This window comes from Crinia signifera, chromosome 3 (assembly GCF_055691185.1).
Source record: "Crinia signifera chromosome 3, ASM5569118v1, whole genome shotgun sequence".
Taxonomy (NCBI): domain Eukaryota; kingdom Metazoa; phylum Chordata; class Amphibia; order Anura; family Myobatrachidae; genus Crinia; species Crinia signifera.
Window position 1 is genome coordinate 150,592,524 of NC_139219.1, and position 25,428 is coordinate 150,617,951.

Consider the following 25,428-nt stretch of genomic DNA (forward strand, 5'->3'; position numbering starts at 1 on the left):
ATTGGAAAATAAATGCTATAAGGAACAGTTCTTGTTTGTTGTGGCATTGCTAATCAAAAGCAATATATAAGGACTAAACATTTTTAATTGAAAGAGATCAGGTCACCTGTGTGGGTAGGAATCATTAGGTCTAAAAGATAAAATGCAGCATCACTCACATTTTTTGTAATATAAACAAAAATAAAAAATGTTTTGTTGAAAAAATACATTTTTTTTATATAAGTTAAACATTACAGGTCATTATGCTGATCGAAATGTTTGTTAGCCTATTTTCACACCAGTTTTGACAAATTCACTTGGCACTCAAAGGGTTACTATGCACACAGATTGGCGGTGTCCCCATACAGCAATGACTGCAGAGACTCTCAGTTGTGCATGTGACAGATAGCACACAGGTGGGATATGGAGGTCGACAAGCATTGGGTTGATACCATTAGGTCGACAAGCAGAAAGGTCAACGTGAGTCTAGGTCGACATAGATCAATTTCGACCTAGACACATTTCGACCTAGACCCATGTTGACCTTTCTGCATGTCGACCTAATGGTGTCGACCCAATGCTTGTCGACCTCCATATCCCACCTGTGTGCTGTCACAAGCACAACTGAGAGTCTCTGCAGTCATTGCTGTACGGGGACACTGCCAAACTGTGCGCATAGTAGTCCTTTGAGTGCAATGTGAATTTGTTAAGACAGGTGTGAAAATTGCCAAGCAAACATTTTCATTCATCATAATGACCTGTAATGTTTAACTTATATAAAATAAAGGTACTGCTTTCCTAGCATGGCACCCATCGCATTAATCGTGTACATTTTTATAAGGCATACAATCTGTGCGATACGTGCGATTTCGGTTTTTAAATCGTATGTATCGTATGAAAAACAGTAGTATAGTAAGGTACGATGCGTGCGATTCGATGACTGCGATGTATGCGTTTAAATCGATTGCCGTTGATAGTTTGGGGAGGCATTAACAATGGGAGTGGAGTTGACATTATAAGCACCCAATTTGATGCATCAACACTTAAAAATCACATATCATCTAATTATAAACCACTAAATACAGTGTCATTTTAAATGCACCCCATTCTTAACACCACCCCCACTATGAACGCCAAGTGTGGCCCACTATCCACGTCAGCGTGGAGTGGATTTTATAAAGTGTGGCGAGCACAGCAAGCCACCGAGCCCGAAGCGTGGCGAGCGCAGCGCGCCCCGCGAGGGGACGCGCATACCTGTGAAGCCCGCGAGGGGACGCGGATACCTGTGAAGGTATCCGCGTCCCCTCGCCACACTTCGGGCTCGGTGGCTCGCTGCGCTCGCCACACTTTATAAAATCAACTCCACGCCGACGTGGATAGTGGGGGTATTAAAAGGTCGGAGGACACGTACCGCCGCCGCTCACCACGCTACGGGTTGGCGGTCATAGTGGGGGTGGTGTTAAGAATTACTTCACATGGAATCACTTCACATACAACCGAAAGGAAACACATTTGATTCTTTATCGTATAAGCACCACCACCATAGTAAAATAACATGAAAATCATATCACATTGCATGCCATGACATACCACTACTTATGATATGTGAATGCATGTGATAGAATTTACAATGCCCAAGATAAAAAAATACATTCATCGCATCAATCGTATGCATCGCATGCATCTTATGACCTTAAAACAGTACGACCGATGCGATACATGTGATAAAAATGGATACGATGAAAAATCACTGTAGTCGCATAAATCGTATACATCGCATGCATGGTGCAGAAACACATAAGATGCATGCGATGCTTGCAATTAAGGACCGATACATGCGATGTTTATCGTGGGCCCCGTGCTAGGAAAGCAGTACCAAAAATAAATTATCTTTTCAACAAAAACTTTTTTATTTTAATTTATATAACAAGTGTGAGTGATGCTGCACATTTTTAGTGGACATTTTGAACATCTCTCAGAAAAGGGTTAAGATCACTCTGTTTGGAGCAAAGTGGAAAAAAGGGATGTACAGCATACCTCCCAACTGTCACGATTACAGCGGGACAGTCCCGATTTTCGGGTCCTGTCCCGCTGTCCCACCCGCGGCAGGCATTGTCCCGCTGCGGGGGGTGGCAGTTGGGAGACCCCCCAATCTAATAGAATAGACGCTGTGCGCATGCGCACAGCGTCTATTCTCGTATAAAAATGAGGTTGTGGCTAATTAGCATAAGCCGCACCCTCATTTGTATACACCCCGCCCCCTTTTCGGCACGAAAGTTGGGAGGTATGCTACAGTAGTATACCAATGGTGATTAGTACTTACTCTAATTGATAACGTCAAGCAAAACTTGAGAAATATGTTCTAGGCCTGTGTTTCATAATTGTGCATTTTATACATTAATTCTATTTAATTACTTGATACACTTTGCAGTTTTTTTGACCCACTCCTGGGAGTTATTAATGTGCAAATTGCATACAAAGACTTTCTTAATTGTGTGTGTAAAAGCGCCACCTAGATCAGTAATTTAGCATTTACCACAGAGGTTTGGCACCTCTTCTAGGTGTTCTACTATTATCACACCATGTTAATTGTTTATTCATTTGTCTGGAGCCTTGACTGTATTTGTATTTTTGTAAAAGCTAGAACTAACCAGCTTCAGGTGGCAAATGATCATTAATGAACCAAAAAAGCTGCAAAACTTTTAGGTCAACCCTAATAATATATTGAATAACAAATCACATTAATTACAGTATAAAAAGTTCGGTACTTGTGAGTTATCCGGGCGCCCGATTTCAAAATCGGGTCGGATCGGGACATCGCATCGCATCGCATGCGACCATCGGATGCGATGCGATGCGATGACCCGATTTTTCCATAGGAATCAATGTTAAAATGGACTGAGTCCATTTTAACATGGAATTCAATGGGAAAAAGGGGTCCTTTTCATACCCCTACTATCCAAGTGGGCATGGAGTTGGATATAAACCTGTGGCGAGCGTAGCGAGCCACCGAGCCCGAAGCGTGGCGAGCGTAGCGAGCCCCGCGAGGGGACACGGAATACCGTCCCCTCGCGGGGCTCGCTTCGCTCGCCACGCTTCGGGCTCGGTGGCTCGCTACGCTCGCCACAGGTTTATATCCAACTCCATGCCCACTTGGATAGTAGGGGTATGAAAAGGACCCCTTTTTCCATAGGAATCATTTTAACATTGATTCCTATGGAAAAATCGGGTCATCGCATCCGATGGTCGCATCCGATGGTCGCATGCGATGCGATGCGATATCGCATCGCATCGCATCTGATTGTATGCCTTAACTTAAGGCATACAATCAAAAAATCGGGCGCCCGGATAACTCACAAGTACCAAAAGTTCTTTCCTCATCCTGAACTACTGTAAATAAAATGCAAAGAGTTGCCTTAGCTAATGGACAGTATATGATCTCAGGGAGAAAAATAAATTGCTCCACAGATTTATAAAAATGGGGTCATACTGTACATCTTGTACATCTTTGTGTAACACCAACGGTATCTTGTTTCCATTGTACAGTAGGATTTATTTCCACTGAATTTAATTAGTGGTGTAATAGATTTTCCGGTGATCACCATACAATTTCATAGGAACAAAGGATTCACTCTAGGGGGTCAATTTACTAAAGATAATATGATGTCTATTTTAAAGCCGACAGTTATCGACATTGGTTTGCAGTCTACAATAGCTACATTTACTATACATAAAATATGTATATATGACACACCATATGTTGTAGTCCTCATTAAATAAACACACCCTCACACAACCCTATTTTGCCAATTTAATATTTAGAAAATGCTTGGATCAGGTCCCCTTCATTCTATGTACTGTAGCGTCCATGGTCTTTGCAAAAAAAACTAAACAACAAACCTGCTAGGTACAGAGCCCTGGCGGAAGTGATCAAATCATCACGGTCATTCTCCATAGAAATTAAAAGGGACGTGCTGTGGTTTAGCAAGTGCTATTATAGGACAGGCTTGCCTGATACAGTGACATTACAGCACCCTGCTTCTGTCACTGAGCTGGCATTTTGGTGTACTTCCTCAGAAACTGATACCCAGTGCAGCCTGCACTCCCCCTGTGGTGCCACTGGGGGGACCCTACACTGTGGGTGAGATTTAATGGGATGAGAGATTCAGAAAGTGAGAGATTTGGTGAGAAATCTCCAGTTTTTTTAAAGCGGCAATCATTTACACTGCAAAATCAAACTGGTTTTGCCGTGTAAAGGATTGCCGCTTTAAAAAAACTGGAGATTTCTCACCAAATCTCTCACTTTCTGAATCTCTCATCCCATTAAATCTCACCCTGTATGTTACTCTGTGTCACTCTGGTGGTGGTTATTGGAAAATTAGGGAAAGCCTACACATTTGTTTTTCCCTATTTCTCAATACCACCTTAGGCTCAGAGATTAGTGCTATTTATACCTCAGGAATTATCTTTTACATTTTTTACTTTTTTTGTACATATAACAATAACTAAGCTGCACAGCTAAAAGAGACTCAAACTCTATTCTTTGTGTAGGTGTTGCATCATTTTAGGCCAAAATTTGTGGGCTTCTTTATTTGTCTATGTTAACATGTATATAGTTGCTCCAATGTTCTCAAATAAGGTCTATGGTCATTTTGCTGTAGTTTTTACTTTAGTTTAGAATGCAGAACAGATGGAAAACAACCAAAACTCCCAAATTTTCCTTTACTAAAGTTACTGTATATACAGTATAGTTTATCCGACCAGTAATGTAAAGAGCCAAATTCACACTTGTGGGTGTTACTCTATGGGTGTGGTATGACTTTCCAACAGTCTGGATTCCGGAGGTCAGTATACCAATATCAGAATCCCGACCACCAGTACCCCGATGGGGGGGGGGGGGGGGGGGGGAGCGCATAGAAGCCCCTTACAGGCTCAGGTTTTAGTCTCTACCTTGGGGGTCATGGACCCCCATGAGGGAGAATAGCCCCTGTGAGTTGAGATTTCAACTGTCGGGCATTTGAACAGTAGGGATTCTGATGTTGGTATACTAACCTTATTGAAGAAATCACTGTACAATAGGTAAACAACTCTATGGTGTTTATAGTTGTCATGATAATATACATTTTTTACTACATATTAATGAAGCAAAATGAATGCATATGAGTAAAATACAAAGAATCCTGCATTACCTGCCCACTTTGCCTACGTCTCCTTCGTGGCGAAACAAGATTCCCACCATTGCCAAGTAAAATCATTCCGGATTCATTTTTGGTGCTGAATGATAGGGTAATTTCTGTTCCAACATCTAGGGAAGCTGGCGGCAGTTCTATATATCCTGGTTTTGAAAAACTGACAACATACACTTTCTGTAAAAAGAAAGGAGAATAAAATATTCTAACAAAGGCTTGGTAATGATCTGTAAAAAAACTAAAGCGAATCATGAAAATCCTATATTGAAATATTGATATGCTGTAGTTGTGTTAGATTGCATATGTATTTTAAAATGATATGCATTTAAAAAAATTGCCAATGTATGCTGTCCAGTGATATTTGCATAAAAAATGTAGGTAGAGTACTGGTTGTAAATGATCAAACTATATTGAAAAGAAAAATAAAGGCAATCCAATAAAAATCATTATCCCATAACATGCCAAAATTGGTATAAATTCCTTTCACTGCTTTTTAGACCAGATTTGTTAAGAGTAAATTTAGAATCCCCAACTACCCATGTGGATGCTGAAATGTCAAAGTCTGAACTTTACTGCGTTAGGTCTTTTACTACAATCCCATAGTGCTGTCTATTGTACATACTGTACTGGTTCAGTGTATACAATTGCCTACAGCTGCCTCTTAGCTAGACAAGTCACCTCTCACCTATCACTATGGAGGAGATTCTGTTTTACTCTCTATTTAGCGAGTTCGGTCTGGGGACTGATGTTGCAGGTCTGCATATGCACATGGCCATCAATACGCATGTACAGCCCCGCTGTGCAAATGCCTTCGGCGAGTATCACACTCACCGAGGGGTTTGCACAGGCTGTCACATGATGTCAGCTCCTGATTTTTCACCTGTACGGCCGGATGCGAATGGATGTGTGAGTGTACACATTAGCACGCAGTCGTGGACAATCAGTCGGTGAAAGGGAGTGGGCGATTGCTCCCCCTGGCAGGTGCCATTTACCACTCGCTAAGCAGCAAAAGAACACTGCTTAGCGAGCAGGTCTGAATCAGGCCTTATGTTTTGTGGTGCTCTGCACCAAAAAATTATTTCTGGCCTGAATTAGTAGATAAATTATACATGATCAGTTGTGTTCAGCCCTTCATAAAAATATAAGCACATAGAAAAATAAATAGTTAATTAAATGAATAATAATAATAATAATAATAATACACTAGTAGTAGTAATATTGTCCTTGATTACTTGTTAATCTTGCACACAAGCTTTAGTGGTAAAATGCAGGATTTTTAGAGGGAGGTTTCCAAATGTAATCCAAAATCTCCCACTCTGTTGCACATTGTAGTAAGTACGGGAGTCTGGGGGAGCGGGAACAACCTTGAAAATTGGTCTTTTTATACACTGGATACTGTTTGGAATACAGTATTGATATTTAACTGTACAGATGGTCTATAATAGGGGTAGCCAACAGTGGCGTAGCCACCGTGAGGCAGCCCCCGCGGTGGCTTGGAGGAGCAGCGCTGTGGTGGGCGCCTGTCAGCTGGTGGGCTGCGGGCATCTGTCAGATGCGGCGAACTGGCATTTTGCCAGAAAACAAGATGGCCGCGGGTGGCTGCTGCGCCGCGGGCAGCTCCTCCAATGGTTCAGGGAGGGAGCGTCTGTCCTCCTCCCTAGTCCCCGACTCCCCGACAGGCAGCATAGCAGCTGTCCTGAGTGTTAGGTTTGGGGCATGCGGTACAAGAGTGCAGTGCCGCGACTTGAACAATGTAAGTTTTACAGCCTGTCCCCCCACCCTTCTCTCCCTTTGCCTCTGAATGATAGTAAATAGCAGAAGGCTTACTTTATTTATGGAGATGTTATATGTATATCTACAGTATATATATCTATATATCTCTATATATAGATATATATCTATATATAGATATATATCTATATATAGATATATATATAGATATATATCTATATATATATATATCTATATATAGATATATATCTATATAGATATATATATCTATATAGATATATATATCTATATAGATTTATATATCTATATAGATTTATATATCTATATAGATTTATATATCTATATAGATATATATATCTATATAGATATATATATCTATATATATTATGTATGTACAGTACGTACGTATGTACGTGTGCATGTATGTGTGTGTGTGTGTGTATGTATATATATATATATATATATATATATATATATACACATATATAAAACTATACTGTATAGTGCAAGGGACATTACAGTGTGTGGTGTAACGTGTAAGTGGCGTTACGGTTTGTGTCCCATGTGTAATGGGCATTACGGAGTGTCACATATTGTGTAATAGGCATTGCGGTGGGTGGCATATGTAATGGTCATTGTGGTGTGTGGCATATTGTGTAATGGGCATTGCGGTATGTGGCATAATGTTTAATGGGCATTGCGGTGTGTCAAATATTATGTAATGGTCATTGCGATAAGTGGCATAATGTGTAATTGACATTACTGTGTGTGGCATGTTTAATTGAAATTAAGACGTGTGACACATTGTTAATGGGCATTGCAGTGTCTGGCATTTTTCTAAAGGGCATTAACCCTTGAACCGAGGTCGCACATACTTTTTTGAAATGTGTGCATTCTTTACTTTAGAAAAATCTATTGGTGGGGCCCATTTTCACTAGAATGCTATTGGGGGGGGGGGCGCAGGAAACTTTTTTGGCTTGGGGGAGCAGATTTTATAGTTACGCCACTGGTAGCCAACTCCAATCCTCGAGAGCTACCAACAGTTAATGTTTTCCAGATCTCCTCACAGAATCACAAGTGAAGTATTTAGCTCCACCTGTGGATCTTTTAAAATGTATTAGTCAGTAATTAGTGCACCTTTGCAGCAGCTAGGTTGTCTGAAAAATGTGAACTGTTGTTAGCTCTCGAGGACTACTGTTCTATAGTATAGGCTGTTTCAAAAATAAAGTGGTCAGGAAAAGGTTAAACAAATAATATATAAATACACAAACATAATAGAACTAGTACTGAACTTTCTAAGCTCACTATCTCCAACGTCATGGTAAGGCTCCTGTCTCTTCCTCCTTGCACATACTCTCTGATCCATTGCAATGTTTGAGGGCTCAGATCCACACATACAGTATAAATGTGGTAGAAGAAGTTGGTACACTAGGCATGTGCAGCAGCTCTACTCTGTCCCTTACACTGCATGATGTGGTGGCAGCTCTATTGATCATAGTATATACCAGTACTATTGTCATAATTGAAGGTACTTGCCAAGACAAGGGGGGTTTCCAGGCAACCAGAACCCCCCCCCCCCCACCCCACCCCCTGTGTTTAACTATGAGCTTTTACAGTGAGCAGCGGCGTAGCTTTGTTTGGGGCGCCCCCTCGCCGTTAATGGGGGGGCGCCCCCCCTCCCCATCCGTCCGGCCGCCCCCCCGTGCCTGCCCCCCGTGCCCCCTCCCCCCATTGCCGCATGCTTACCTGTCCGCGCGTCCCGGCTCCCCTCCTGGCTTCAATAAATTCTATGCAGACGGACCACGATAAAATGGCCGCCCCCATACCGCAAACAGTTTCAGAGAACAGTCTGCTTCATGGGGCGCCCATTTTATCGTGGTCCGTCTCCATAGCATTGATTGAAGCCAGGAGGGGAGCCGGGACGCGCGGACAGGTAAGCATGCGGGGGATGGGGGGCGGGGGGATTACTATAGCACCGCAGCCCCTACCGGCGCCCCCATATGCACAGCGCTCCCCCGCGCGACCGCGGGGGCTGCGGTGCTATACTGACAGTGAGACACTTCTAATTTTTCATAAAATTCTTCAGTTGTTTATAGTTCTTTACATATAATAAAATGTATTCATTTCATGAATGCAAATCCATATAAAAATTGGAATACCTGTTGCTGTGCATACGCATTTGTAACACATACTGTAGGCTGTAAATCAGACTACAGGTACAGCATGGGTCATTCTGAGGATGTGGATGCATGACAGTAGTTTACTCATTATTTGTTGCATATAATAAAACTGTTTTACAGCCTTCATCAGGAACCCAGACCATAAACTATGTGAAATGATTTCTGCTGAATAGCATAGAGGTAATATTATAATGCAATAAACAGGTTGTGAACAAAATGTAACAGGATAATAAATCTGTTTTTTTCCCCACAAGAAGTTCAGTATGAGAAACAAGTTTAATTAACTGTCACAAGAGTTGTTGGTTTATGTTAACTGTGATTTCAGTGGAAAAGCTGGAGGCTCACTTAGTTTTACAAAGTCTTTAAAATCTGCTAATAATATTCATGAGTTCATCTCACTTAATAATTCAGATGTGGATGCCTTACAGTTATTACAAAGTTTTAACAGCTATCAGAGCCAGCCCTAGCCTAAATGATGCCCTAGGCAAGATTTTGGCTGGTGCCCCCTAGCACCACCACTAGTTCCGCCTCTGACCCTCCTCCCCTTTCCCAGCACCATCAACCCTCATCATAGCAGCCATCATTTTGGTGCTCCTACCCGCAATATTTTAAATAGAAACAGTGCACACATTCGGTGCGCAGCCCAAACGGGTGTGTTCTTGCTGGGAAGGGGCATGGCCACCCAATAGTACCCCCAATTCAAATTATGCCACACAGTAGTGCAACTTTATTCACATTATATCATGCAATGGTGTCCCTTATTCACGTTACATCACACAGTAGTACCACTTTACCTTATATACATTACTCCTCACATTATTCACATTATACCCTTAGAAAAAAATCCTGAGAAAATATTGTATTTTAAGCACCTCCATGGCCACACTGCAACTCAGCACAAAGCAGTGTGTGCTGGGCAGAGGAGAAGAGCTGCAGCTGCTGCTGTCACTTAAGGGGAGGGGACCCGGGGCCCCCACTGGGCCCTTCCATCAGACTTTGGCCTGGGTTATTTGTACCCCCTACCCCTTTCTCTCGGCACCACTGATAATACCACACAGTAATGCCCCTTACACATGACACACATTATTAATGTCCTTATAAACATTACACATTATGCCAACCTTTATTAATGCCCTTCATACACATAATGACACACATAATGACCCTTACACATATGTTGCACATTATTAATGCCCTCCATACACATAATGACACACATAATGCCCCTTACACATATGTTGCACATTATTAATGCCCTTATACACATGACACACATAGTGCCTGTTACACATATGTCGCACATTATTAATGCATTTATACATGACACACATAATGCCCCTTACACATATGCCGAACACTATTGCACAACCAACCCACCTGCAGACAGCACTCGCACAGCCGCTAAAACTGTGACCTCTGCCACGGCTTGGATACAGATGTTTCCTCATACATCTTGCCTCAATAGGCCCTGCAGCTCCTGGCCAGTTCTGCTAAGGGTGCCTTTTTTGCTAAAAATTCAACTTATTTGCATTGTTATGTGACCAGCACACACAAGGAGCTTCCGATGATTAAAATGATATGTGGCATGCCTATATTCTGTGTGCAACTGTGGCTGTACCTGCATACGGAATGCCATGTTACAGTGATTTCCATGAATACACTATTTGATATGCAGATACAGCCTCACTCATACACTTAATATAGGCATGATGCATATCATTTTAATCAGCAGAAGCTGCTGGCGCCCCAAGGCATTCCAAATGCCCTAGGCATTTGCCAAGTTTGCCTATGCCTAGGGCCGGCTCTGACAGTTATTGATGTAGAGGTGTAGGCCCTTTGGACTAGGGTAGGGCATGGGATCAACAGTCCCATTTTATCATCAGAGACTGTACACCCTTATGAAATAAAACTGTGCACCCTTGAACCAAATTATTCAATAGACCAAGTAAATCCTTTGTGTGCTAAAAAATGTCATAACTGAAAGTGAAAGCAATTTTTGCAGGGGCACTTATCTGTTTCAAACTTCCTGGATATGGAGAGAGGAAGCTGTGAAGACAGAGATTGGAGGTAGGAGCAGATAGGGACTGAGGGTGGGGTTCAGAGTTTGTGGGCTTAAAACTGTCACAGCTCAAAGTGAAAGTACATTGCAGAAGCTGTTATTTTGATGGGCTTTTACCTAGTGAATACAATATTCTTTGGCAAGGAAAAGCTGTATCTCATTTAGGAGACTGCAGATGGTTAACTAAGATTGATATAAAATCAACTACAAAGGGAGGGAGATTTACATTACCTTGGGGCACCTATTACATAATGCATGTATGATTTAAGTAATGTTTTCTTACTTATTTGCTTAGATTTTTAGACTAAACTCATAATTAAAGGGAATGGAGATATTTAGAATACTTGGCGTGTTTGTATCACTCTGATGGTAATTGAATTGGCTATTCACATTGTAGCACGTGATTGAATATAATAGACCATGGTATATGATGGCAATGTTTTACTGATCTGATTGTAACAAAAAAAAAACATGGGCAAGTGGTGTTCCTCATGAGCCAAGTATTTTATATAAAAGCCATTACCTTCTGTTTCATTTAAGGATTAATGAATCCATATTACAAGCTGTGCTTATTGTGTTGCAAACATGACACAGAGCAACAGACCACAAATAGACACAATTACTGTTGCACGTGTTACCTCTTATTTTACAGCAATAGTTTGATGCTGGAAAATCCGATTTGTGATTTAAGGAATGAGTGCATATGCTTGGTGGCTGAGCCAATAAATATATTGCAATCGCAAGAATGGCTTTAACATAAATATACATTTAGTAGCAATGTATCTTTATCACTTGTTTATTTCACTTTTACAGCATTTTCTTCTTTTTGTGTACTTTATGGAATGTTGGTGTACCTATATATTAGACAGCTCACAGTAGCAGCTGCAATTTTCAGTTTTCCCTCAATTATCTTCCCACTTAGTTCTTTGTTTGGCCTTTCGCCCTATATTTAGCAGAAAGTGCTGTACTCACTGTTCAGATAAGACCAACTACTATACAGTGTGAACAAGCTGTTATTTTATAAGAGTGTGGGGGAGCTTGGACAATGTAAGGGTTAGCATTACTGCCTCACAGCACTGAGGTCATAGGTTCAATTCCCACCACAGTCCCAATGCATAGATGCCTACCCTACTGCATTCTGCAGGAGACTCCCTGCCCATCGCATTTATAGTTATCGCATATATTCTAACATATGCGATAATTATAGCAAAGGACAGCTCTTGCGTTAAGAGCTGTCCTTTGCGGTGAGAGTCGCCGGGTCCCAGCAGGTCCCGGCGGCTCCCCCCTCCCTCCGACACCCGGCGCTGCTGCTGCTGCGCCGGGCTCTCCTCCTCACTGCACCCGGAAGAGGATCAGTGCAGGGAGGAGGTCACAGGTCCGGGCAGCACAGCTCTGTGCTGCCTGGACACAGATGAAGGGGGAGAGAGCGATGCAGGGCGGCGGGGGTCCATGCGGGTCGGCGGGGGGGGGGGGGGGGGTCGGTATGGGGCATCGCCAGATTTTTCTGGCGATGCCCCCGGCCACGGTAGCCCGGCGGGGGATGCTTACAGCATCCCAAAATGCGGTAAAAACCCAGATAACGGGGTTTTTACCGCATTTCTAGCTTAGAGAATCTCCCCCCATATATGGAATTAGACACGCCCTTTGGGTGGAGCATGAAACGCCCCCCTCAATGAGTCGCTGCTATCAACTATAAACTCCCTAAAACTAGTTTTCAAAAGTAGGCCAGTATTCCCTAATGGGTTTGAATCATAGGGTCGACAAGCATTATGTTGACACATTAGGTTACACAAAAATATCAGCCCGTCACCCACAGACCAGGGTCCTTTTATTGGAGGGCCCCTACTCCCCCCAGAGATGACCTGCCAGGGTGATAATGCTTCAGCCGGGGGACCATGTATAAAAAGGGTCCCCTGGCTTTGGCATTACTGGTTCCAAAATACAGGGGACCCCTACTCTTTTTGTCCAACATATTTTTGGGAATCAGGACTGGTCCAAGAGCCCAGTTCTGATTTCTTAAATATGGGGGGATCCTAACACTTTTTTATTCCGTATTTGTGAAACCAGGACAGGCTCAAAGAGCCTGGAGCTGGTCTTGCTCTGGGGAGGGGGACCTGATGCTGTTTTTTTTGTCTTTTACTGAAAAACCGCACACTTCCGTTTCCAAAAAAAATGCACCTTTCAGTTACCATAAAATCTCCAGAAATCGCAAGTGATTTTTGACTAAAAATTGCATTCTATTACTTATATTTGAAAAGTAATAGGATGTGACATGTGCGATTTTTGTAGCTGTCTAAAAATTCGCACCATACTACATCTCGTCAGAAGACTGCAAGTTCCATTTGGGGCAGAGACTTGTAAGTATTCTCTATAGAGCATTGCAGGACATACACGTACTGTAGGCACCAATTTTTTTCTCAAAGGCCCGAGCAGCCACGGAATTGATGAGCAAACAGAAGCAGGGCCGGACTGGCCATCTGGTCAGGTGTTCAGGGGGTAATGGGGATGGAGAAGTGGAGGGAGAGGGAGATGCGGGGGTGACGGGGATTCAGATATGGCCACTAACTGGCCACCGCAAATGGGTCTATGTGGTGTGCACTCAGTTCCTTGTCTGCATAGTGGCTTAAACCAGCACTGACAGACATTTGAAATATGGATCAGAGCTCATGGACCGGCAGTCGCAGTTAGCGATTGGCTGACGGACAGCAAGCTCTAATTGGCTCACTAGCCTGTGCCATGTTTAAAATATCTGTCAGAGATGGTATGGGCTGCTCAGCAGCATAGGAGCTGAGCACAAACCACACAGGGCTGCAGTGAGCTATCTCTTCCCCTCTTATATGGCACTAATATGGGAAGTCTGTAAGGGGCACTAAAGTGGACATTGTTTAAGGGACACTACTGGGGGCATAATATGTAATGGACTTTATGTGTGTAGCATAATGTGTAATGGGCATTATGGTGTTTGTGTCTTAATGTATAATGGCCAATACAGTGTGCGGAAATGTGTAAGGGGCACTGTGGTGTACGGTAATGTGTAATAGGCATTACAGTGTGCGGTAATGGCTATTACAGTGTGAAACAATATGTAATAGGCATTATGGTGATTATGGTGTATGGCATAGAGTGTAATGGGTACTGCAGTGTGACAATGTGTAATTGGCGTTACAGTGTATGACAATGTGTAACGGGAATTAGGGTGTACTTAATCCTGGTACAGTCGGGTAGATTTATGAACAGTCAATCAGGGGAATCTGCGCTATCCCCATGCGCTAAAGCCGGGGATAGCTCTTCCCCTGATCTAAGACATCCGCCGAGCGGGTGTCTATCGTGCGGCGGTGTGGGGCAGGAGGCATAGCGCAGCTACGATATTTCGTAGTGCGCGCCTGCCTCCTGCCTAATTTATGGTGCGCTGTCAGCTGGAGGAGGCATTGCCGAAGGGGGGAGTTAGCGCTCTCCCGCTTCGGCAGACAAGATCTTAGCAGATCTTGTCGCTGTCCCCTCCTGCTTCGCCTCACTACTTTTAGCGCCGCTATAATAAATCTACCCCAGTGTGTCTAAAGGGGATCTTTCAGATTGCTATCCCTGATCAGAACCATTATTTTTATCCTGGGTCTGACCCTTTCACACTAAACCAGAAAGTCACAAGTACTGTAGGTGGGCCTGTGTGGCCACAGCAGATGGGCCTGTCTGGTAAAAATGCCAGGGTCGATTTTTGGTCCCAATCCGCCCTGCGCACAAGCCCGCACTTCCTGTGTCCCAATGCTTAATACGTGTATGTGGGTCGTCTCTTTAGTTCACCGTAACCGCCCATCGTGCTCTGCGCCATTACATCTGGTAACATCTGCCCGGAAGGTGTTGGCTGCATTAATTTTCCAGAACCTTACCAAAAGCTTCTAACAGTAAGTGCAATTCCTTTCAGGCTCCAGGTACATTTATACTACAGTATATGTCAGTGGGGAACGCACACTCTTCAATGAATAAGATGGGTGCAGGGTCAGCAATAATTATATCTGCACTGGTGAAGACACAGAGTATTAGTCTGCACAACCACAGAGAGGACCAGCACTCCCAGCAAATAGTTAATCAAGCACTATCGTGCATAGTTTATTCAGCAAGTTAGTAGATCAAGGCAATACTCATCGTTAAAGGAGTACAGCGGGGCTGAAGACAGCGGTGGGTAAAGTTATCCACAATTGCCCTCAATTATATATACTACAGTATATGTATTGATTCATTCTAGCATATGTTTTGGCTACAGCAGGTAAGGGCAGCTATGTTGTCCTTTTAGGGCACAGTTGGGTAACCTTCAGCCCTCCAGCTGTTGTTAAACTACACATCCCAGCATACCCTGCAACAGTTTTAGCATGGCCAAATAGCAAATATGTAGCTGAGCATGCTGGGATGCATAGTTCAACAGCTGGAGGGGTGAAGGTTCCCATCTCTGTTTTAGGGGATTTAGAATGTATATGTTTTAATTTTAACTTCATCTAGATGTTACATAGTTACATAGTAGTTAAGGCTGAATAAAGACTTACGTCCATCAAGTTCAACCTTTAGCAAGTATGATCTATTAGCTTCATCCCTTGTTATACGTACTGTAGTGTATTCTGATATCTTTAAAGGCAGATTATGAATATTGTTTGTAACCCTTGATGTTTTTAATCATTAGATGTTTGTCCAACCTTATTTTAAATGTATTTATTGTGTCTGCTGACACCACATCTCCAGGAAGAGAGTTCCATAGTTTGGCTGCCCTGACCGTAGAAAAATGTTTCCTTCTTAGGGACCAAAATATTTTTTCCTCTAATCTAAACTCATACCCATGTGTCCTAGAGTCCTTCCTTTCAGTAAAAAGGGTGCCTGACAGTTCCATATATTGCCCCTGATATATTTGTACATGTTGAGCATGTCCCCCCTTAAATGTCTCTTCTCTAGTGTAAACAATCCCAATTTGTTAATTCTATCTTCATAGCTTAAATTCTCCATTCCCTTTATTAGCTTTGTCGCTCTTCTCTGGATTTTTTCCAGTTCTATGATGTTCTTTTTATAGTGCGGGCCCAGAATTGTACTCCATATTCAAGACGTGGTCTAACCAATGCTTTGTACAGTGGCATAATTACTTTTGCGACTAATATGCCACTACTTTGTTAATTTTACTATGATAGGAATGCCTACAACTTCAAACTTAATTGTCACAATGGATTGTTGTGGATCCACTGGGGGCGTGGATTCGGACACGGATGCCAATGGTGGAGAAAGAACTGCTGGTCGAATATACTGGCGTCTCATAGGAGTCTCCAAGGAGTTTGGCTATACTCCTAATCAGAGGTGCGGAGTCTAACTGAGTGGCGGTTTTCACCAGGGACCACCGCAAGGGGATTTGGACTTAGCTGCGTCCACCCAGCAGGTCGCGGCCCTCCAATCAGGAGCCTCCAAGGAGATTAGGACGCTTGCTGGAACAGATGGATATAGCAGTACTCAGGAGACGCTTGAAATGATAATAGAACTTAGGAGACACTTGGAACGTGAACTGAACTCAGAAGGCACTCGGAGGGTTAACAGAACTCAGGAGACACTCGGAGGGTTAACAGAACTCAGGAGACACTCGGAGGGTTAACAGAACTCAGGAGACACTTGGAAGATAAACAGAACTCAGGAGGCACTTGAAGGGTTAACGGAACTCAGGAGACACTTGGAAGGTAAACAGAACTCAGGAGGCACTTGGAGGGTTAACGGAACTCAGGAGACACTTGGAAGGTAAACTGAACTCAGGAGGCACTTGAAAGGATAACGAGATGCTTCGGATTGCAAACAGGACTCAGAGAGACCTGGAGCTGTGTACACTCTCACTGGCTGTCAGCAGGACACTGAGCAGAAAGCAGAAGTAGCAGCAGCATTGGAGAATAGGCAGCCCAGCCTTTTATTCCTCCAGGCAGTGATGTCACAGGCCCAACCTCCAATCAGAGGTTATATCAGACCCTGCCCCCTTCTGCCTAATGCTACAAGCAAGATGGCGGCGCCCGTCCCAGGAGCCGACCGCGGGAACAGCCGGACCCCCAGAGGACATACCCCCGTCCCTGCCAGTGACACCAAGTGACGGGTGTAGCACCGCCAGGAGTACAGCGCCCGTGCAGGTGAGTAATGCACGCGGCGCAATGCTCTGCAGAACCGGCGGCGGCCGGGGGACCTGACATAAATTAATTTGATTTTTGTGTTCAGTCTTTCTAATGACAGACAATGTCTTGTACAGTATATCATCTTAAGTATAGTATAATGCTGTTATCCTAGGTCTATATTGGCAGATAGACTAACAGCAGTTAAAACTTTTTATTTAACTGTATGAATGTGAATGTGAGCTTTCTAGCGTTTTCTGTATTAATTTCTGTATACCATGTGGTTACAGCCGGAGGGAGGAGAGAAGAGCAGCAGATGAGGCCCTGTGTGACTCAAACTGTCAGCGAGGGGAGCAGGGCAGCAGGGACAGACAGTGATAAATACTGCTCTACAAAGGAGGAGGGAACCTGGTGCATATTTGGATCCGTACACAGAGTGTTTGTGTGTGTACGGGAAACACTGACATGTCTGCCTATGTTGGGGGCGTGCTGGAGGGGGACTTGCCTGACACAGATTGTGTGAATGTCCCAAAGAGAGACAGTGTACACGCTGTAGGTGCGCAATGAAAATTTGGGGGTGAGGCCTAGCAGGAAAGAGGTGTAGCCTGTAGTCGCGGCGCTGCCGCAAGGCCTTGCTCCGTTTCCAGCGCTGTGGTGGTATGCTCAGCAGCTCCGCAAGCTGCTGGCTATGCCCCCAGCCCCTCTGGCTGTAGGAATAGCATCTATTCATGTGTGACAAAAAAAAATTTAAGTCTTGTCCGGTGTGCCGCGACCAGAAAAAGGTTGAAAATCACTGGTGTATACCTTAAGAACATTGGAGAAGCTGTTAATCACTGGTAACATGTACAAAACAAGTGTTTAAAAGGTTTAGCTGCCATTCTACAATAAAATTAGGCTTAATGGATGTACTGTATGAGTGACATTATAAAGTCAGACTCATATATGAATGCTATATTTGGGGTTTAACAGCTCATAAATTTCATGGTAGATAAAATACAGTGCAATGCTGTAAACTAAAATACAACATTAAATCCTCTAAGCCACTAATTTATTACCCATATATACTCGAGTATAAGCCTACTTTTTCAGAACATTTTTTATGCTGAAAAAGCCCCCCTCGGCTTATACTCGAGTGAGGGTCCCACTTGAGTCAATAAGTTTTCCCAGGTTTTTTTTGTTGTAAAATGAGGTGCCTCGGCTTATATTCGGGTCGACTTATACTCGAGTATATACGGTACTTTGTTTTGTTTAGAAGTCAGGTAAGCACTTAAAAAAAAACTTTGTTATGTCTTCATGTAGGTTTTATACTTAATAAATAAGATTTGTGAGTGGGGTCACTAGTCAACAACCATACTATAAATACAGGAAACTTCCAATGCATTTTAATTGTGACAACTATATATTTGGTTATGTTAAATACTACTGCTCTGCTTATTCAAGACCTTAAGTCATTTGTATTCCTGTTTAGATGTACAGAGCAGCCTTATTAAACATTCTCTTTAAATGCAACTGACAGGAAATAATTGCATTTTGGTTTATAAAGGGTGTAATTATAAAAGAAAACTATCGCTTAAAACAAGGTTTTAGAAATAGACTTGTGCATATGATCGCTCAAATGATCGATCATATGTGCTATAAAACACATACGATATGCTTACAACTGCTGGCCATCCTGACTAATCATTAAGTTGCAGTGAATTGCACAGAAATACCTCACAATGGCCGTTATTCAGATCTGATCACAGTACAATTTTTTTTAAAAATTGGCAAAACCATGTGCACTGCAGGTGCAGTAACATGTGCAGAGAGAGTTAGATTTGTTTGAGCTGTTTTGTTTCTGTGCAGGGTAAATACTGGCTGCATTATTTTTACACTGCAATTTAGATGAGTTTCAACACACCCCACCCAAATTTAACTCTCTCTGTACATGTTACATCTGCCCCACCTGCAGTGAACATGGTTTTTCCCATTTTCCAAACAAATTTGTACTGCAATCAGATCATTCTGATGTATGGCTACCTTAAGATCTTTCACCAATAATCCTGTTTTACTGATATCTCACTAAGGGTCCTATGTAGTACTAATCTCAATCTCTGCATTCCGATTCGTAGAGGTGATCTTAATTTTTAATGATAATATCCTTGCTAAGTACTTAGGGAACCATACAAGACAAGAAATAGGCAGTGCTTAATAATTAAGTAAATTGTGACAGGATTGCCTGTGAATATCACATTTATTTAACAGTACTAATACAATAAAAATAATAAAAGCATATATAAAAAATGAATGAGAAATTAAGGTTTTACCCCTCACTGGCAGTTTTATGCTGAGTTTTTAAGTCCTCTTAAAGTTTATCCAAAGGCAGTATACTTTTTGGCATAAAGTCTCACCACTTGGACACGTGGGAGTATTCCGGGCTTGGGTCCGTTGTCCTCACTAGTTGTGCGGAGTAGTGAATATTTGTAGTTGGTGCCGCTGGAGGATTAAAAAGGCCTTGTGGAGCTTCCCAGTTGAATGATGTCCTTATTGATGGTCTATAGAAGGTGGTAATGCCGTTTTGCCGATCAGGATGGGTGTAAAATTGCAATTTTCTTGAGGGAGACAGCAGTTTAAACTGTCAGGAATGAGCTTGGCCAAGATTGAGGGTGCAGTGATGCCCACCGACGCGTTTTGCTGATTGACTCAGCTTTTTCAAGGTGATTTCAATCAGCGAAACGCGTCGGTAGGCATCACTGCACCCTCGATCTTGGCAAAGCTGATTCCTTGGCAAAGCTGCTATGGGGCAGTAGTAGTAGTACGTTTATTTATAAGGCACCACAAAGTGTCGGCAGTGCCGTACATAACAAACAAAAAACAAACTACAAGGTAACGTACAGGGTGTGTTGATAAAATACAGCATAAATAGGGGTATAGCTGGTAGAACTAAAATCAGCTTCAGTTCAGAAGTAGGTGTCGAAATTGTCGAGGAGACTGAAGATGAAGTAGAGGAAGGGAAGAACAGGACAGGAGCACAGGTGAGGTAAAGAGGTAGGGTGAGTACGTGAGGAAGGAGGGCCCTACTCATAAGAGTTAACATACTAAAAGGAGGTGGGTGGACGAATGAAAAACAATAGGATAAGTAGGAACGGATGGGAACGGAGGCAGGATAGGAGGATCAAAAGAGGTTAGGAGAAGGGATAGGCTAGTCGAAAAAAGTGGGTTTTGAGGGAGCGCTTGAAGGAGGTAAGGGAATCAGAAAGCCTGATGGGTGGCGGGAGGTTGTTCCAGTGCAGGGGGGCAGCGCGAGAGAAGTCTTGGACATGGGAGGGGCCTCAGAAGAATGTAGGGACTGCTGCAGTCCCGGCACCCTCACTCCTCCAGAAAGAAGAAAGAAGTGCGCGGCCTCTGTGTGCAGTTCCATAGGAAACAATCTTACCCACCTCCCGGCCAGGTGGCTCCAGCATCGCACTTGCTGAGTTCAGTTTCTAGCATGGATCCCTCATATGCCGGCCTCCTCATTAGCTTGTCCATGGCTCCTGCGTGCCTCTCATACTGCCATCTAGTCTGCAGTGCATCCTGATAGAGCATATTAGCACAGAAGTGGTGGTGTGTACCTTGGGAAGAACTCATTACCCATATACACTCCCAACACCTGTGTGTGACTCTCTCTACCCACATACCCCATGTGTGCCTCCCTGTACCCACATACACCCCCCTGTGCCTCCTTGTACCCATTCATCTGTGTGTGTGACCCCTGCTACCATAGTTACCCCTGTTGTGTGGGTTTCAGTAACCCATACCTCTGTGTGTAACCCCTGCTACCACACTTAACCCTGGTATTTGCCTCCCTGTACCCCATACCTCTGTGTGTGATCACTGCTATCCAACTTACCCCTGGTGTGTGCCTCATCCGCTTCCCTCCCGCTCTGACCAGTTTCAGGAAGGGGTGTGTGTGGATGCGGCTCCTTCTGTCCTGCTCCATGGACCGGGGCAGGAAGGGGGCGGGGGGGGGGGGGTGCGGGCAGGTATGCGGCCCATACCTCTGTGTGTAACACCTGCTACCACTTTTGTGTCATAAAAGTATAAAATCTTTATATCCCTATGTGTGCAAAACACCCTGTAACCTCTATCCCTCCCTACTGTGTACCAAAATATACATCCACTACACCTGTGTGTGTGTGTGTGTAAAACCTTTAACCCCCATCACGCTGTGTGTCACAGTGTACACTCCCTACCCCTGTGAGTGTGACACCCTGTGCTCGCCTATCTGTGGGTGTTTATTATGCCTTGTTCCCACACTCAACCTGTTTTTGTCACCCTATACCCCCACTGTACCCTTGTACCTCCTCACTCTATAGAAGAGGGCCGCCTTCAAAATTTTGCTATGGGGGCCCCCAAAGTTCTAGTTACACCCCTGATCCATTCCTTTTTACACTTCCTTCACTCTCAGAAGTACAAAAGAATATTTGGGGGGAAATTTACTAAAGGAAATTTGTAAAAAAAATAGGTGTATTTCTATCCAGAAATACACTTATTTTTGACATTTACTATCCCGAAAATACGGCAATTCGTATTCGTAGAGATAGCACATCAATACGACTACAAATTGCCATATTTTCGGGATAGTAAATGTTAAAAATAAGTGTATTTCTGGATACAAATATACCTATTTTTTTTACAAATTTCCTTTAGTAAATTTCCCCCTTAATCTTATTTTTTAATAGAGCTTATGGGTGCTGCATGTAATGTGCTGGCCAACAATATTAACCCTTTGAGCGATGCTAGCATTTTTAGTACATATTTTGAGGATCACTCACAGCAATGTTGGCACTCAAAGGGTTAATACTAATATGATTTAGTTGCAATCCAATTCTGAATGTGCTGAGGAGCTCTCTGTGATGCACAGTCGTGGAAACAAGCTCCTAAAGTGATGTCCCCATTGTAACTATTTCCTATAAGACCCATTACTACTACAATTAACTCTGATTTAATATGAGCAGCACTATTCATTTACATTTTCTTACTCAGTCTAATATCCCCTCTGTCACTTCTCACTTTTGTAGCCTCTTTCCCCTGTTAAAACCATCTTTTTTAGTTTGTTTCTTATCTGTGTCTTGAGCTGTATAATCATGTCTTTCTTTCAGCAACCTTCCTCTTGTGCTCTGTACTGCCTTTAATCTCTCTCTGGTATCCTTACATCTCATTCACTCTTGTATTGCTATATATTACATTCGCTGGTCCACTCACCCCATCACAAATCTGCTATCTTTATCTATGCTGGATCTTTTTATCAGCCTCTTAGTTTCCCCATTCCTTCCTACTCACTTTCCACTTTATGTTAAGTCTTCCCTACTATCTCTTATCTCCTCTCCATCTGTTAGCTATTTGGTGTAACATTGTAATGATAAAAGCAGTGCCAGGGCTACCATCAGAAATTGTGGAGCACAGGACTGACAAAATAGACAGGACTCCCCTCCCTATTGTGCCCATCGTGCACACGGCTTGAGCACGCATACTACGTACCATACGCACACACAGGCTTGGGGGTTCCTTGTACTCGGAACACCCCACACCCTACATTTTAATGTCACCAGAAGAAAATCTGTTTTAGATGAAGCATCCTGGTCTCAGTCTGACTACAAATTAGCAAGCTAATTTTGTGTGTGCAGGTTCAAGCAGGTTCAATTATTCAAAAATGGTCTATATTGAATGTTGAACGATGTTATTGTTCTTATTTTAAAGTGGCTCACCACTGGATCTGCTACTAGCGCTAGGGCTGTTGAGCCTGACTAGACATTGGACTTGAAAGGGTTAAGTGACCAACTGAAAAAAGTAATTATTCTGTGAGGTTGAAACATATTTTATTTTTTATTTGTTTTAGGGGCTCACTTTATATTTAATAAATAGCCTTGCTGCTTATGCCTGCACTCACAAACAATCTCAGCAGCATACCCTACCCTATACTACATACCTGACCCTCTATACCCTACACTACATCCCTGACTCCTCTATACCCTATACTACATCACTGACCCTTCTATATCCAACACTACATTACTGAACCTTGTATACCCACCACCACATTCCTGAAAACTGAATACTATACACAACACCACTATAGTACATTACTGATCCCAATGTAGGTAAAGCACATTGGCACAGAGAGGAAAGTAATACAGCACATGGGCCACCACAAAAAGCACATAGGCCCCAAAAGAAAATAATAAGAACACATCGGCATTAATAGAAAAATAAAACGTACATAAGCCACCACAGGAAAATGATATATAACACATTGTTCACATGAAAAATAGCAAGCACATTGTCACTGATAGCAACATCAAAACTTACAAACTTAATGATAACATGGTGCCTAAGGCTGTGGCTACTTGGCGTGTCTCTCTTTTATTATAACAAGGGGCCCATGTATTGTTGTTTCCTCCCCCTGTGTGAGCCATATCTATTTCTTCACCCCCTGTGAGAGCCAAGTATCTCCTTTTCCCCTGTGTGAGCCATGTCCCAACCCCTCTTTCCCTGGGTGAATAATCACCCCCCTTCCCCAGTGTCAGCCATGTCATCATTCCCCATGTCTGAGTCTTGTCCCTGTTCTCTCTGAGTGAGCCTTTTCCCCTCCCTCCTGTATCAGACATGTCCCCCTTCTCCAATGTCAGCCATGTCCCTCTTCCCCTGTGTCAGCCATGCCCCCATTCCCCTGTGCCAGCCATGTCCCCCTTCCTGTGTGTGAGCCCTGATAATCCCTCCCCTGTGTAAGTCACAGCTTTGTTGGGTCACATATCATAGATGTTGGAGTACTCGGAGGTCTAGGCCACAGAGGACAGCACCGAGCTGCTGCTGATCGACGCAACTCCGCCTCTACTTGGGAGGCAATGGAGCAGGCAGCAGTACCCGGCATAACGGAGGAGGGAAGAGAGGTGGCTGTGGTGCACTCTCTCTGCGTCTCAGTTCCCAGAGCTTACGCTTCACTGGAGCCACCCTGAATCACCAATGAAGGTGGGATGTGGGACCTGCGGCCACCATTGTTGAGGAAGGGGGGGCGGGCCAGAGTCAACCCATTTTCACTGAGCAGTTAAGGGGGGTGCTGGTGGCCATGCAGGCTATGGGGACAGAGTGGCCGGGCCTTACCCTCTATCATAGCGGCTAGGCCCGGGACAGTTTTCCCCATAGCACCCCCCTGATGGTGGCCCTGAGCAGTGCATCTGAACTGAAACACTGTGCATTATGTAACCTCGACATTAGAATATCTGACCTTATAGAAATATGTGGCACATGTAGGTCTTCTTCTTCCTAAACTGACAGAATTTGCAGCATTTGTAATCATGTGCTGGAGGTACCTGAACCCAATATCTGTATTTATTTACTGAACTTGAATCCTCCTAAATTTGAGTCAAATAGCAAAAATTCAATCATACCTCAAGAGCGCAGCCTTTTGTTAGTCCTATGTAGTCCGAGCTGCTAAGTAAATTGTACGGTGTTCTGGAGACCTCAATATCTTTTAGACATCCTGCATACTTCTTTAAATTAACTTCTGGCCTAAAAAAGAAATAAACATAAATGATTGGAACAAAACTGCATTGGAAATCATTTTCAGTAACAATCTTGCAACAGACCTAGGATTAATAACTTTATGTACTCTTCAAAACATTCACAAACAGAGCAACCAATGCATTACATTGTTATTTGATTCTAAGACCACAATCTCCTCTTCATTTATGCCATGGAGTATTGTTTTATTTATTTATTTACAGTTTCTAATATAGCACAGCAGATTTTGTTGTGCTTTACAATATAAGACAGTGATAAAACAACAGACAGACTTGGAGGTAGGAGAGCCCTGCTGAAAGCTTACAATCTATAGGGACATAGGAGGGAAACACAAGGACAGGCACCAGCAATACTGTAGCATAGCAGTCCCACCAAGTTACAAGTCCAGAAGGGAAGCTATATAATACATAAGTGCCTCAGAGGGTTATGCATATGGAACTTAAATATGATAGGCTTGTCTGAAGAGGTGAGTTTTCAGGGAGCACTTGAAAGTTTGGCGGCTAGTGGAAAGTCTTACTGTGCATGGAAGGGCATTCCATAGGATGGGAGCAGTCCGATGACAGTCCTGTAATAGTGAATGGGAGCTAGTGATCCATGCAGAAGAGAGACGCAGATCTTGTGCAGAGCGTAGTGGT

The 25,428-nt window shown here is 43.3% G+C and overlaps 1 protein-coding gene across 1 annotated transcript in view; it reads right to left on the reverse strand.

The window, feature by feature from the left end:
• LAMA2 (laminin subunit alpha 2) overlaps positions 1 to 25,428 on the reverse strand; it is a 727,667-nt gene that overhangs the window by 60,871 nt on the left and 641,368 nt on the right. Inside the window, exons 52-53 of the mRNA XM_083176751.1 lie at positions 24,661 to 24,781; positions 5,169 to 5,345 (exon numbers count right to left, since the gene is read on the reverse strand). Of these exons, the coding sequence (XP_083032877.1) occupies positions 5,169 to 5,345; positions 24,661 to 24,781 (298 nt within the window). The remainder of the gene's footprint in view (positions 1 to 5,168; positions 5,346 to 24,660; positions 24,782 to 25,428) is intronic.